This window comes from Sceloporus undulatus, chromosome 3 (assembly GCF_019175285.1).
Source record: "Sceloporus undulatus isolate JIND9_A2432 ecotype Alabama chromosome 3, SceUnd_v1.1, whole genome shotgun sequence".
Lineage (NCBI taxonomy): Eukaryota > Metazoa > Chordata > Lepidosauria > Squamata > Phrynosomatidae > Sceloporus > Sceloporus undulatus.
In genome coordinates, this window is record NC_056524.1 from 77,366,376 (window position 1) to 77,381,081 (window position 14,706).

At 40.0% G+C, this 14,706-nt stretch overlaps 1 protein-coding gene across 2 annotated transcripts in view; it reads right to left on the reverse strand.

The window, feature by feature from the left end:
• Positions 1-4,437: 4,437 nt before the first annotated feature.
• Positions 4,438-14,706, reverse strand: part of LANCL3 (LanC like 3) — a 31,164-nt gene continuing 20,895 nt past the window's right edge. The window contains exons 2-5 of one of the 2 annotated variants that reach the window (XM_042460954.1): positions 12,179-12,302; positions 8,494-8,691; positions 6,839-7,046; positions 4,438-5,449 (exon numbers count right to left, since the gene is read on the reverse strand). In XM_042460954.1, coding sequence (XP_042316888.1) covers positions 5,290-5,449; positions 6,839-7,046; positions 8,494-8,691; positions 12,179-12,302 — 690 coding nt within the window. In that variant the 3' untranslated portion in view covers positions 4,438-5,289. Of the gene's footprint in view, positions 5,450-5,787; positions 7,047-8,493; positions 8,692-12,178; positions 12,303-14,706 lie in introns of both variants that reach the window. The other variant, XR_006103161.1, reaches the window with a different exon arrangement.

Below are 14,706 nucleotides of genomic sequence, written 5' to 3' on the forward strand. Positions count from 1 at the left end.
TAGTAATACAATAATAATACAAATAATAATAGTACCATTATTGAACTTCAATATTTTTCTGTACAGCTCTAGTTGAACTAACTTTACTGTGATTTGAATATTTCTGCTCATGAGTCACAAGTAGTAATAGCCACTTAAGGTGAAATCTAATGTCTAACATACTAGCACAGAAGCCATGTACTGTACATCACAAATAGGCACACAATGTATGGCAAAAAGATTAATAATTTTTCTTTAAGAAAGCATAACTAAGACTCCACTCCACTAGTGAAATTGCTATTTAACTACACATATAAGCCACCTACCACATTTAAGAATTTAATCTAAACTGCAGTCCTAAACACACTTCCTTGAAAGTGAGTCCTACTAAACTAAAATAGTAGCCAAGCATAATATATCTATATGCTAAATTGTTTCTAACAGCGATGCTCTAGATCTTCAAAAAATAAAGACAGTTTTCACATCAGAAATCAGGGAACAGAGTTGACAATATCATGTCTATATAACAACAGATGTGCAGTAATTTTGATGAGATTTCTTTTAGTGGAAGGAAAGTACTGTACAATTGAAAGACATAGCAGTGTAAGTCAAAAAAAATGAGCACGCAAAGGGATTTTGTAGTACCTTTACCCTAACTGAAAGAAAGAAGCTGGTAGCATGAGTTTTTGTAGACTTGAGCTTACTTCCTCAGATACATGGGGACATCTCATGACATCTTCCATCTGAGAAGTAGGCTCAAGTGTACAAAAGCTCATGATACTAGCTTCTTTCTTTTAGGTAGTCTCAAAGGTGCTACAAGATCCCTTTGCATACTGGAAGGAAAGTAGTGGAAGGAAAGATGGAATTCCCTCTTTGACCTAAAGAGATCTCTAAAAGATCCATTACAAATCAATGATCAACAGGCCCCAAAATTTGACAGTTCAGAGCAAATTATATGAGTAACATACATGGAAATCAACAGAGTTCCCTTTAAAGAAAGTGTGTTTTACAACTGGAAGAACTACTGGATAGCATCTAATGGAAGATGTTATAAAATCATTTAATACCAAGACCATTTACTAAGTTTATCAGTAATGAGAAAGCCTTTAATGTAAAATTATGTAACTGTCTTACTGTTTCGTATGTACAACTCTAAAGCAGACAACAGTGAATTTCTTCTTTTGAATCACCAGTTTTATTTGTAAAGTGGACTGGAAAACATGTACCATCAAAACAAAAGCATTTATAAAGTATATAGCTGAAGTACTAAAATAAAAACAGCTGTATCTGAATATCTGTCACAGTGCAATTAACTGGCAGTTTGATCTTGTTTATTTAAGAATTAGTAGCAAAATCTGCCTCATTTTTTAAAAGTGGAAGCAGCAGATTACAGCACAACTCCATGAAAACTATTGAGTACTCAGATAAAGTGCTATTAATGTCTCACATTGTCCCAGTGTGTTCAAATCAATGAGTTTTACTGAAGAGAAAGTAATGGTAACTGTCAAGGGAATGTATAATTTTAGATTCTTTAGGTGGATTATTACTATGATTTCAGCTACAAACCTAAAACCTGAACTGGAAAAAAATACAATTGAACTTACTAGGGCTTACTTCTGAGTAGACATACATATATGAAATTGTGCTGTCTGTTTTACAGAAAATTTTGTCCCAATGTTTCTGAACAGGGGTTCTAACACTCTACCCTGTTGTAACACCATAGTGGCTCTGTGATCAGTACAAAACTAAGGAGCTTATAACTCAGCATTTTAAACCAGCTGCAGTCTCCTGGGCTGGAGCCGGGATGCAGAATGGAGGTGGGGATTATCACACACTAAATCACTGCTGAAATGCCAGCCACTATCAGCCTGGGTCCCAGTCGTGCTCTGCCAGCACTTTTTAGAAGTCGGAAAGCTTTCCAACTTCTAAAAAGTGCTAGTGAGCATGGCTTGGACCCGGCTGGGACCTGGGCTGATGACAGCCAGTGGTTTGGCAGCGATTTAGTGTCCAATAATCCCCACCTCCATCCCACATCCCAGTTCCAGACTGGGAGGCTGGAACCAATTTAAATGCTGAGCAATAAGCTCCTAAATCTGAAGGACTTTGTGACTTACTCAAAGTCAGTGGTGTATACATGAATAAGCTGAGCAGGGAAAAGGAGAAAGAAACAGGTGGAACAGAAGTGAAGTATGTGATGAATGAGCCAGGAAGAAGAAATCAGAAGGGATGAATTAAAATAATTTGGGAAGCATACAGTACAAAGGAAAAGCCCTCTCTAGTTGGACTCTGTCAGTAAATTCAGTTTAAAATAGGGAGGATGAATCATGAGACCTCAAGAGCCAATGTCTGTACTTAACTTTAGGGAAAGCAATTTCCAAAGAGGGATTAGGCAATAATACTATGTTGTATCAGCAGTTAGCATAATTCCTATTCCACCTGCTGTTAAGAAAAAAGCAACCTGGGATATACAGTATATGAAATAAAACATGTATGTGAGAGTCAGGGTGACTCAGCAGAAGCCAATTGAGAACCACACAGGTGTAAATGGTAATACAATTAACAAGTCCTGAATGCCAAGGACAAGAAATGTAAAGTGGATAATTGGACACACCTGACAATTGTTAAGTAGTCAAGGCTGAGATGATGAAATCATTAATTGTAGGATGAACCAAGAGATCCAATGAGAATGATGTACACGCCTACTGGGTGGAAACAGACAACAGTGGGTGGTATCATGCATTGACTATAATAATGACTATGCATCCCAATGTATTGTGTGGGTTGTAGAGGAGTAGAGTATTGGATAATATTGGAGCTGTATATAGTAGAATAAAGTAGATCTTTTATTTAAGACTACTGTACTGAGTTGTCTGGTGTCTTGAGTGAAGCTACAAGAACCAGCTGGATCCTGAAGAAGGGTGAAGACTTCTGTGGAAGCAAGAGTGAGAAGGCTTGGAGAGTTTGTCGGGGTCTTCAGCCTGTTCTCTGTAACTCTTGCTAAGCTACAACCACTGGCCAAAACTGGTCAGCGCGGTGCACAACCAGGTGGTGAGTTTGAGCCAGAGGTGAAGAGCTACAACTCCCATCACACCTGCTGCCATTTTGTAAGTGTGTGTGCCCCTATATTACTATTTTATATCTGGTGACAAGTTGATTTTACAAGTAGCATGTATGAGAGAGAAAGAGTGAATGAATGCAGGAGGGAGAGAGAAGATCACACTAAAGTACTAAAGCAATCTTCAGGCTAGACCACAAATGTCACTTACAAGAGTAGTCAAATAATGCTTAGGTTATTATAGTTAAAAGCATTATCTTGTTCACCACAGAGGAGGTTTTATCTTGATAGCAGATATTTCTTAGTTCATTTAGTACCTCTCTGCATAGTAATATTTATTTAAAATGTTTGGATACCATTCAGACTATGTTTTAAAAATAACATGTATATTTTTGTTGATTTAAGCAGGTTGTTATGTATTAATAGCACTATGCCTTTCCAATACTATTTTTTTATCACTGCCACATATTTGCTTACATTATTTTATTAAATAATGTGGAAAGGATAACTGATTCTTCATATTCTCATTGCACCCAAATATTGGTTTGGTAGAGCTTTTAAAAATATTTTTAATTTTTAAGTGCTCTTTGGGCCAAATTCACATATAGTTATATGGTATATGAAGTCTCATAGAGCTGAGGATGATATATATTAAATACCTGCACTCATATTTTGTCATACTGGGTTTTCCAGGATTAAGGCTGTAATGCTATACTCATTAACCTGGGAATAAGCACCACTGAATGCCTAACTACACATTTAGTTAATCTTATCTCCATGTTGGTGTGCCCGTCTTCTCTAACTAAGAGTAAATTCACAGGGTATAACTAGCTTTTGATCTATTTATATAGTCACAGGCATGTGGCCTCACAAAATGGTGGATAAGAAACACCACTTGGGTCAAGTTCTGTGCTTTGTGCTGCTACGTGCTGTTGCGGTGACAACAAGGAAGACAGGAAGAGTGTGTGTTTAGTACTAGAAGGTAGTGGTTGTGGCATTCAGGATTCCACCCCCACAAACTGAAATCAAATCAAATCACAATCATAGCACCCCTGGCAGATGGCCATTCAGCCTCTGTTTAGAAACCTCCAAAGGAGACCCCACTGCACTCCAAGGGAGGGTATTCCACTGTCAAAAAGATCTTACTGTCAGGAAGTAATGATGGTAACTAATTGTTCTGAATGGTGGGATTTGTAGCTTTCTACCTGATTTATTTTTAAAGCAACATTCCAAGTTCTAATTTATGCATGTGTATCTTGAGCTTGTAAATAGTTTAGCATCTGCTAACTCCTAATTATCAACATCCAAATGTTTTTTTCTCATGGATCTTGGAAGAGAAAGGAAGCAAGAAAGGACAGAGATTTCAATTCAGTGTTTGCTTGCATCTTTTCCAGATGAGCCCATTTCACGTACTGAGAACCATCATGCTGAAGGTAAGCCTTGTTTCTACAAGATTGTATATGGCACTGATGTATTTATGTATGTCAATGGAAATGATAAGGCTCAGCTACATGGTTCCAAAATCCATATAAACATCATATAAAATAAGTGGGGGGCTTTTGAACTTCCAAATGTTATGGTGTACAGTTTCCAACAAACTCACCAAGCATTAACAAGAAAAGACTGTGGGAGTGCAGTCAAACATCTAGAAAGTGTAAAGTTCCCTAGTCATGGTGTAAGAACTTTTTTAATCCAATCAAAACATACAGAAGAGTTGTATATTACACGTTTGATATTTCAAATTTGTATTGTCTGCCCTTTCAAAAGCGCTTACCAAAATTTTTTATCTTTGTATATACTCGTTAACAATTAACAAGCTGTTCCCCATTTGCACATTCCTAAAATTCACATGTCTATTTTGTCCTTTCATGAAGCAAACTTTAAAGGCAAACAGCTGTTGACTCTTCTGAAGCAATCGTTATAACTTTTCTTATCAGTTTGGGAAAAATATGGACACTTCTTGTTTCTTTGTTTAGAATTGCTATCTACTATTAGAAACCACATACTCCTTTGCCTAAATCCTAATGTGTGCATGTGTATATGTACGTATGTGTATGTATGTATACGTATAAGTATTTATATATGTATGCATAAGGCTTCTCTCTACCCATTCGTGCTGTCCTGGAACATTAAGGCTATCTCACTAGTGGTAATGCTGAAATGGATTATTATTTTAAAATAGCCTTCCTTTATCATGAGCATGAATTGTACCTCTAGAATGGCTGTCCTTGCACAGCTCTGGAACATATTCCATTTTACACAAAGACACTAAAAAGTGGGAACTCAGCCTGGTTAGGCTGCAGTAAATCAACAAGGAAACACACAGTCCCTGAGAAACCTTCAAAAAGGCTATAAAAACTTTCCAGTTCTTTGGATCCAGCCTTGAATTCTTCAGTAAACAAAAATTCAGCAAACCTGGAAGATAGACAAAGAAAGCAATTATTGACTAGTTCCTATCTCAAGCTATTTTCTTAACAGAAAATATACTTTTATGCATAGGTTCAGTATTCAGCCCCTACACATTTGTACCAGTTTGTGTTCTTCTCTGACTGGCTTCAGCATAGCCCTGCTCTACTATATCTCTGTAGTCTACTATCAAAAGTGGTCTCATTGCTGTCCAGCTCTAATTGGCTCCAAACTGCCTACAGCCATATCAGAAAGAAGCTGATCACTAAGAGTGCTACAGTTTTTTCCCCCACTGATGTGCTTGTGATGAGCCCAGCTTTGGTCCAAAATCTTTTTTCATCTCTTACCATACATATTATTGCGACTTTTCCGGGTCTGGTCCCAGGTTTTCTCCATCTTACATTACTGGCTTTAGTTCTTCATGGCTCCATTTCTTACTGGACTCTATCTTGGTTCTACATGGCAAGCTTCCCATCAAAACTAGGTCTTTGGTTCCTTTTCAAATTCTATTTGACACAATTTATTGGGCATCCATAATTCCACAAATGACTCAGTATCTATTTTTCAATTTTAAACTTCCTCAGAAATATAATAAATTGGATGTTGTATAAGGAGTGTGAATAAAATATTCGCAAGTGGCTGCAGTCGTAGGTAACTGAATAATTTTTGCTACAAGAGGGAAAATATAAACAAGTTAATTTGTAGTATTTTTATTTTATGAACTGACTGGCTTTCTCGTCTTCTTCTTCCTGATGAATCAAGAGAGTAAAAAAGGAAAAACAAAGCTAGATGCTTCATAAAGTAGCCTAACAAATATCAACAGTTCATTTTCATATCTGGTTACCAAAAGAAATCATAAATACAAAATTCAGAAGTATTTCTGCAGGATGTTCTGAGGCTGGTTTAAACAAGTACTTGATTTTTAGGTAGTGATTATGGCCCGCTACAGACCTCCCAAAAAGGGAGGCCTGCCGGCGTCTTTCCCCCCGCAGGGAAGCCTCAGCCACCAAACCGTACGGCTTCCCTGCGGAGAAAAAAGAATCCACGAAAAGCAGGTTCGTTTTGTGTCGTGACAGTTACACCCGAGTGCGCCAATGGCTCACATGATGTAACCGGCATGGCGTGATGTGCGGACACTATGTGTCCATCACGTCACAATGCTGGCACCCGTATACACGGGGCGCCGCCATTGTTATGGCGCCGTGCCGTATTAGGGTTAGGGACCGTGCAGTTGCCTAGTACGCCGCCAGCATGGCGCATTTGGCCCATCTGGACTGGGCCAGTATTAGTATTAGTTAAGTCTGCCATAATACTAAGCTTTTTGCTCTGCAATTGGAATTTTCCTGTAATATGCTATGTACTTCACATGCTGTTTTTTTAATAACTACTAGTACTAACCTTTGCGCTCTGTATATGTATTTAGAATTTCCTGTAAGTCTGTAGAGGAGCAGGAACACATAAGCACTGCCAGCCACTCCATGACATATCCCAGGTCCTTTCTTCAGTAGTCCCTTCTGCCAAGTTAGTTCTCCACAGCGAATACAACTATCTAGATACTGGGGCTTCTTTGAAACTAAGTATGCCTTTGCAAACATATATGCAATGCCTGTGGAAAGAGCATAGAAATTGTCTAAATATCTTCAAAGTAATAAAGTACCGAACAATTGGCCCATAAAAAGATTAAAAAATTCTTCCTTTTATATTTGTGGTGTGATGAGAAAGTTAACAGGCTGCTAAAACTGAAAAAGACTATTAATCCTTTTGCAAACCCCTTACAGTACAGTAATGTGATAATCCAAGCATTCCAATGACCCCGCTATTCTCACTGAATTCTTCTTAGTTCAGTCCCTTGTTGCCTATTAAATTAAAGACTCTTATGATTACTCCTGCAGAATGTGAACATGTAAAAAGTGAAACTAAATGAGATAAGAGGAAATGGACGCTTGCAGAAACCTTGTAGAAAGTGGAATTTCAAATATGCCGAAAATCATTGTGCTCCTTTCATATAGCAGTGTGAAGTTTGTGTAAGCCATTAGACAGAGTTGCCTGAGATGTCTTTGGGAGTCATGAAAGGACAATTAAACTGTTCATTGCTGATTAGTAGTATCTTTATTGTTTGTATGAACATATTGTTGTTGTTGTACCTTCATGTAATTTTTGACTTATGATGACCGTAAGGTGACACTATCATGAGGTTTTCTTGGCAAGCTTTATATGCAAATATGTGTATTCTGTTTACATATTATGCACACATAGGCACATACTGTGCAAAGTATTTGTTTGAGTGTATGAGAGACAGGTCCTGCTCTCCAGTCCCAAAATGTCTAGAGTTGTTGCTGAATGATTAGGTCATGGAACAATTTTATATACTTTACACACAAGGATGTTGTGAGAAACCAATGAGATCTGCTTGTAAAAGCTGGTAGATTTACTTTCTTCTTCACAAGTAGATGTGAACTGTAGCATCTGAGCAAAATACAGTCCGTCTTTCTCTTATGCGGGGGATCCGTTCCGGGACCCTCCCCCCCCCCCCAAGAGAAAAAATGAGGATGCTTAAGCCGCATTCAAACGGGAGCACACCCCATTCATGCGAATGGGACGCGCTGCCCCTTGCACCTCGCACATTCCCACGCGGCTTTGACCGTATGCTCAAAGCTGCGTATAACGTGGGCACACTGTAATTATGATAACTGGATCAGAATCATTATTATCATTGGATTAGTATGAGAAAAAAGTCTTTTCAGGCCAGCTTTGGATTGGTGTTATGCAAGGAAGCTATCTTATGAGCAGGCCACAGTGTGGTGCATTTGGATTTTTAATGATCGGGGTAGTAGTGGTACCTCCAACAACTGCCCACTACCTAATCTTTTATTCGTTTCAAGTAGTAACACAAATATTGAAGGTAAAAGCATAAGAAGAGAAATATGGCAGCCTGACATGATATGTAGAGCAGATAAAATTAAGCCCTTTTCATCAGCAAAGTGATACTGTTTGACAAGCTGTTTTATTTACTAATTCCTGGCTTTACTTTACAGCATCTACATGAGAAGAACCTGGAGCTCCATGACACCAGTGTACAAGTTCATTTTCCCGCTCAATCATCTCTCCTAGTTCTGGAGGCCAGTTGCAATCCTGCTCTTGATCCATGAGAAAGTCAACACTCTGCCATACTAGTTCCTGATCAGTGGTTGGGAGGTATTCATAATAGGAGAGCAGCATCTGTAAGATGGATGAAAGTCCATGAGCAGCCCCTGTGAAGAACAGAAATAATTGAAATTTAGAAATGCTGCATTGGATTTTCTGCTGTTTTTGAAGGGATGTTGCTATGTAATGGACTATAATACTAGAGTTCAGGATTGTACAATAAAGGTAAATAGTTAAGATAGACCAAAAAGGAGGAGGAGGAAGAGGAGGAGGAGGAGGAATTCTTCACAACGTGTAGCTGAATTATATACTTTGCTATCAAAAGATGTCTTGGTAGCCACAATTTTTTTAAAAAGAGTGAACAAATTCATGGAGTTAGAATTCAGAGACATAGCTATCTTAGTATGGAAAATCAGTGGATCTTGCAGCATCTTTGAGACTAATAAGCTTTCATAGACTTAGCCTACTTGCTCAGATGCATGGCATAACTTCTTTCACACAGTTAGCTGTAAAGATGCTACAAGATTCCTTTGTATATATAAATTCATGGAGGATAAGGGTTAGATGCTACAAGATTCCTTTGTATATATACATTCATGGAGGATAAGGGTTATCAGCAGCTGGCTACTAGTCATGATAGCTCTGTAAAACCCACAGGCTCAGCATGCCTCTGATTACCAATTTCTTGAAAACAACAAGGGGAGGATATTACTCTACTCATGAGCCATGTACTAGTGGACCCCCATCCTCCCAGGCATTTAGGTGGCTATAGTGGAAAAGAAGATGGTGGGCTGAACTAACCAACCAATCAGTCACTTATTTATATCCCAAGAGTGAGAACCAAGGTGGATTACAGAGTACAGTGGGCCCTTCCCTTACACGGCAAATTCATTCTGGATCCCCCCACGTAAGGGGAAATCTGTGTATGCTCACTCCTCATTGCAAACAATGGGATAGGTGCTTGTGGCATGGGGCAGCATGCTCACCATAGGTATGCACACCATTTCTTTAATTGTTGCATGGTTCCAGCATAAACCTGACATATAGTGCACCTGCGTATAGTGCGGGTTCACTGTACAAGTAAAACAACATATTACTGAAAACATATAAAAATTAAGTTTAAAATAATATTAAGATGTCTATAATAGTAAAACCATATCAGATAATACCTGAAAGTCATAGAATAAAAACAGGATTTAATGAATGCAGAAAATCCATTATATAAAACAAGTTAGTACCCAAACATCAGCTGGAATAGAAATGTCTTTACTTGATGGTGAAAAAACAGCAAGAAGGAAGCCAGGCTAACTTCCCTAAAGGAGTTTCAGAATGTGGAAGCAACCATGGAGAATGCCCTCTTCTGTGTTCCCACCAAACATGCCTGTGAAGGTGGTGGGATTGAGAGAGTGGGCTTTCTCTGAAGATCTTAAGAGTTCAGGCAGGCTCAGGCTCATTCTTATTATGCTCTAAGAGGGAATAATGAAGTCCTCCACAAGCTGTTGGACTCCAATCTCCAGTATTCTTCACCATGTGAAGTTGAGGGCTTTCATGACCAGCATCCATAGGTTGTTTTTTTTTGTTTGTTTTTTTGGTAGGGTTTTCAGGATATGTGGCCATGTTCTAGAAGAGTTTATTCCTGATGTTTTGCCAGGATTTGAATTCAGCGTTCTCTGAAGATGCCAGCCACAGATGCTGAAAAAACATCAGGAATAAACTCTTTTAGAACAGGGCCACTTAGCCTGAAAAACCCACAAAAAACTATTCCTCACCACTGTCTTCATTGAATAGAGCTTCTGGGAATTGTAGTCCAACAACATCTTCTTGTGACAGTCAATGCACATATTTCTCTGCCCCTTTCATCTGGGAAATCAGAAGACCAAAGGCTATGGATTATGCTGAAAACAACCTCTCTCTCAAATGGCACAAATATTTCCTCATCTGTTTGACCTTGCCATTTCCCGAGGCCAAGACAGTGTGATTAGCCCAAGGTCAATCAGTGGGTTTCATGGCTGAGCTGGGAACTGAACTGTGGTCTCCATAGGCCTAGTCCAACACTCAAACCACTATGCCACACTGGCTCAAAACTATTGCCTTTAAATGTGAACCTGAATACATTTGTAGAGACTCTTCAAATGCTCAGATAGATCTACATGTTAAGCACATTACAAACATTATGGTTGATACATGGAATAGCACCCCTTAAAACTGCTTTAAGATGATCTCTAATCTGTCACAGCAGGAAGGAGAAAAGCAGTGAGAGAATCCAAAAATGGATGATATATTGTCCAACATAGTTGTTAAGAAACCGTGCATTTTAGACTTGACCAAATAAAAACAATTACCCTTGAAATGCAGTACTGTCACTGGAAAGTTTTAAATGGTTTTCTCTCCCTTAAAGATATGTAACCAACTGAAAAGAACATCCAGAGTCTTCAAGATGGGTTTTGTTTTGTTAGTTTGGTAGAGGAGGGGGTGTGGGAAGGCAAGAGCAGTGTTAATCAGTTTGCAAAATAAACAGTACCAAAATTTAAGAGTGATTCTTTGTTTAACCTAAAAAAGGAGGAGGGAAGGGGGAAAAAGAGAGAGCTCTTTGTTCATCAGCCATCTTTAATTAAAATGCACAGTCATGCAAATAAATGTGAGTGAACAGATGGCTACTTGCTCAATAATGCACGTCCATGCAGTTACTCGTGGATACTCCAGTAACAACAGAGAGGCTGGACAGATGGGCGGCATCCACCCGCCCCTTTAATGGCCAGATTGGTGCTGCAACAACCGCATGCTGCGGCACAGATCCTGCCTCTAGAGAGCACAAAAAAGGAGCCGGAAAAAACGGCTCCTTTTTGTACCCCCTAAAGGGCGTCATAGCCACAGCAGCATGGCTTTTTGATGTCCTTTTGGTGCTGCATCACCTAGATGCTGTGTCAGGTCCGCGCCATGATGCTGCATGCTGTCTAGAATTGCGTGTGGCATCATGACATGATGGGGCGGAATCACAGCATCCAGAGGGTGGACAAAGCGCTGTGGCTCCGCCTACAGGCCAGCACAAAGTGCTAGTCAGTAGGCCCCAGAGATTCCCTTTTCTGTGGAGCTTGAGGAGTTTTTCAAGGAGAGCACAAAACCTCTAAATTCCTCCAAATTCTTTGTAGAGGGATCACATTCTATTCATATAGAATGAGGAGTATTTAAACAGTGTAGACAACCCAAAGGACAGACATTCTAACTGTCCAATCAGGATCTGGGATGGTCCAATTATGGAATCAAGTGCACTTCTTTGCCATGGTTATGTGTATTAAGTAAGTTTTGACTTATGGTGACCATATCAAGGAAAAACCTCCAAGAGACCCTATTATTAATGGCCGTGTTCTTGCAAACATAGGACCAGGACTTCCTCGACTGAGTCAATCCACCTGTAATGTGGTCTTCATTTGTTCCTATTACTTTCAACTTTCTGAAGTACCATGGTCTTTTGTGATGAGTCATGTTGTTTCATGATAAGGGGTTATAGCTACTCCTTGATCCTGAACCATTTCATGATAACAAAAATATGAGCGTAAATCAGATGGAAGTCCTTAGACTTTAAATCGTACTCACCAAGATATTCTGTTCCATAGTAAGAGTACATGAGGGGAACTGGCTTCCTCTTCCTCAATGCATACTGTTTCCCGGATTCTAACATTGCATGACAAATTGACTTGATTTGTGTTGCAGTCAGTACCTAATGTGGGGGTGAAAAGACATCAAAGCTGATAGGCATTTATTTTAACGTCTTATCTTTCCTCCTGAGTTACCCTTTGTAACATAAATGATTCTTCAAATCCATATAGGCAGACCTGCTTACTATAGATGTGTGTGATGTGGACTTTTCCATGGAAACTATTACACATTTAACATTTGGCAAGTTGTTGTGGTGAAGCCAAGGCTCACAAGATCAAAGTGCTATGACTTTTTAATTAGCAAGAAGATTGATGCTACATGCCACTACCACCAGTTTTTGAGTTAGTTCTGTTAGGTTAGGTTAAACTTCCTAGCAACAATCTACTGTGGACTACACTGTGACAAAATAATAATAATAATAATAAACACCATACACTTGGCCTGCCACATTTGCGGCTTTGACACTTGTGGTTTTGATTATTTGCAAGGTCAAGGTTGAGTGCATGCACACTCCTCCTCCTCCTCCCTCCTGGGCTTTTCCACTTGGGGGAGGGAAGGCCAAGAGGGAGAAGCCGGGAAGGGTGTATGTGCCAACCCTGCTCCTTTCCTGGGTGGATTGCTGCCTTCTCCAGGCACCCATCTGCCCAGGAAAGAGGATTGGAGGGATGAATCCATCCCCTCCCCTCCCCTTTGCAGGCAAATCAGTGCCTGGGGAAGGCAGGCACCCATCCACCCAGGAAAGCCAGTTAAAAGGATGGGGGGGGGGGAGAGGAGTGCATGCATCTGCTCCTCTTCTCCCACCCACCTCTCCCTTTAATTGGCTTCTATGGGGGAGTTATTCAGTTTTTCCACATTCATGGGGGTCTTGCGCCCCTAACCCCAGTGAATGTAGAAAGCTGAGTGTACTGTGACCTATATTTTTCTATACAAAGAGAAAAATATAGATCACCATAACTGGCTGCCTTTTAGAGCACCTGAATTTAAACATTTACATCTCAACTGTTTAAACCAGTGGTTCCCAAAGTGGGTGGTATGCCCCCCTGGGGATGGTGGAAAGATCCAGGGAGTTGTGAGGGGAAAAGGGGCCAGTGAGGGCAAAGGGGGTTCTTTTAATCACCACACAGCTATGATGTTTGCTTCATGTGGCAGTATCTCCTGCTCTTCACCTCCCCACATGAATTCACTCCCTTAGCCGTGAATTCTAGTAGTGGTGGTTGGGAAAGTCTCATGTGGCTTGGATTCAGAACATCACTTCTGTGGCTTGGGGTAATGTCATTTTGATACAGACTGACTCCTGTAGCAGAATCCCTGGATTCCTCTTGCACCCCATTCCTGGAGTTGGAGGCTGCTGTCTCCCATTCTAACAACAGCCTTCTCTTTTGGGAGTTAGGAGGAGGAAAAATCCCTGGATTCCTTCTGCATCTCACTCCCGAATCTTGAGGCTCTTATATCAATGGCAGACAGCAACCTTCCTCACATTGGCTCCCTGCTTCTGCCTGCTTCTCCCTGTCTCACAGATGGGGCCATACCAGGAGGAGGGAGGAACCCAGAAAGTCCTGCCCTGTCCCAGATGGTGTTTGAAGCTCCATGGTTGGAGAAAGAAGAGGCCTTGTTTGTTGCACTTTCTGGACACACCTTTACTTCCATTGAGCTCTTTGTGTCTTACAAGCTATGCTAATGCTACGCCCCATTTCTTGCAAAAGGCAGAATTTAGGAAGCAACAGTGGCATTGCTAAGGTGGTGGTCCTGGTGTCACCGCACTTATGAAGTTACTCAGTGTGGTCCTCACCCTGCATGCCGCCTAGTGACCCAGGTTTCCTATGGGAGGGAATTTCATAGACTGAGGGCAGCCACTGAAAAAGCTTTCTCAACTGGACCTGTCATAGTGGTGGGATTGAAAGAAAGCTTTCCCCGAGGATCTTAAAACTCAGGCAGTCTTATATCAGGAGAAACAGTGATTTATTAGGCTGAGTCTACATTTTTTTTAAAGTGTCTATTATGTCTATTTAAACATTTGGTATCGTGCAAACATATGCCACTCAGAACCGCAGATGAGAATGCTTTTTGACACCATGAGTTAATGCTTAAGGACATGTGTCTCATGGTATGGAATAAGTCTTCAGAAAAATAAGTTAGCTCAGCATGTTTGGAGCATTTCTGAATCCAGACAAAATCCAAGGGATTAGATAAGGACTTGATTTATGAATAATAATTTTTTTTGAACAGAATGAAATCCTTTCTTTTTACATCTGCAATGCTCTGGGCTGAACTTATATACTCTAAGATTTTTTTAAAAAGTGACAGAATTAGGTTATTTTTTTCCACTTGGAGGCAGACAAAAAGAAAAGACAAGACAGAAATGGAATTAAATCTACCATTTGACTCATAACTTCATTTTCTCCTTTACAGAAGTAAACCCAGTGCCCTAGAAAATTACAATTCCCATTTTTTTCCCAAGATCCCAA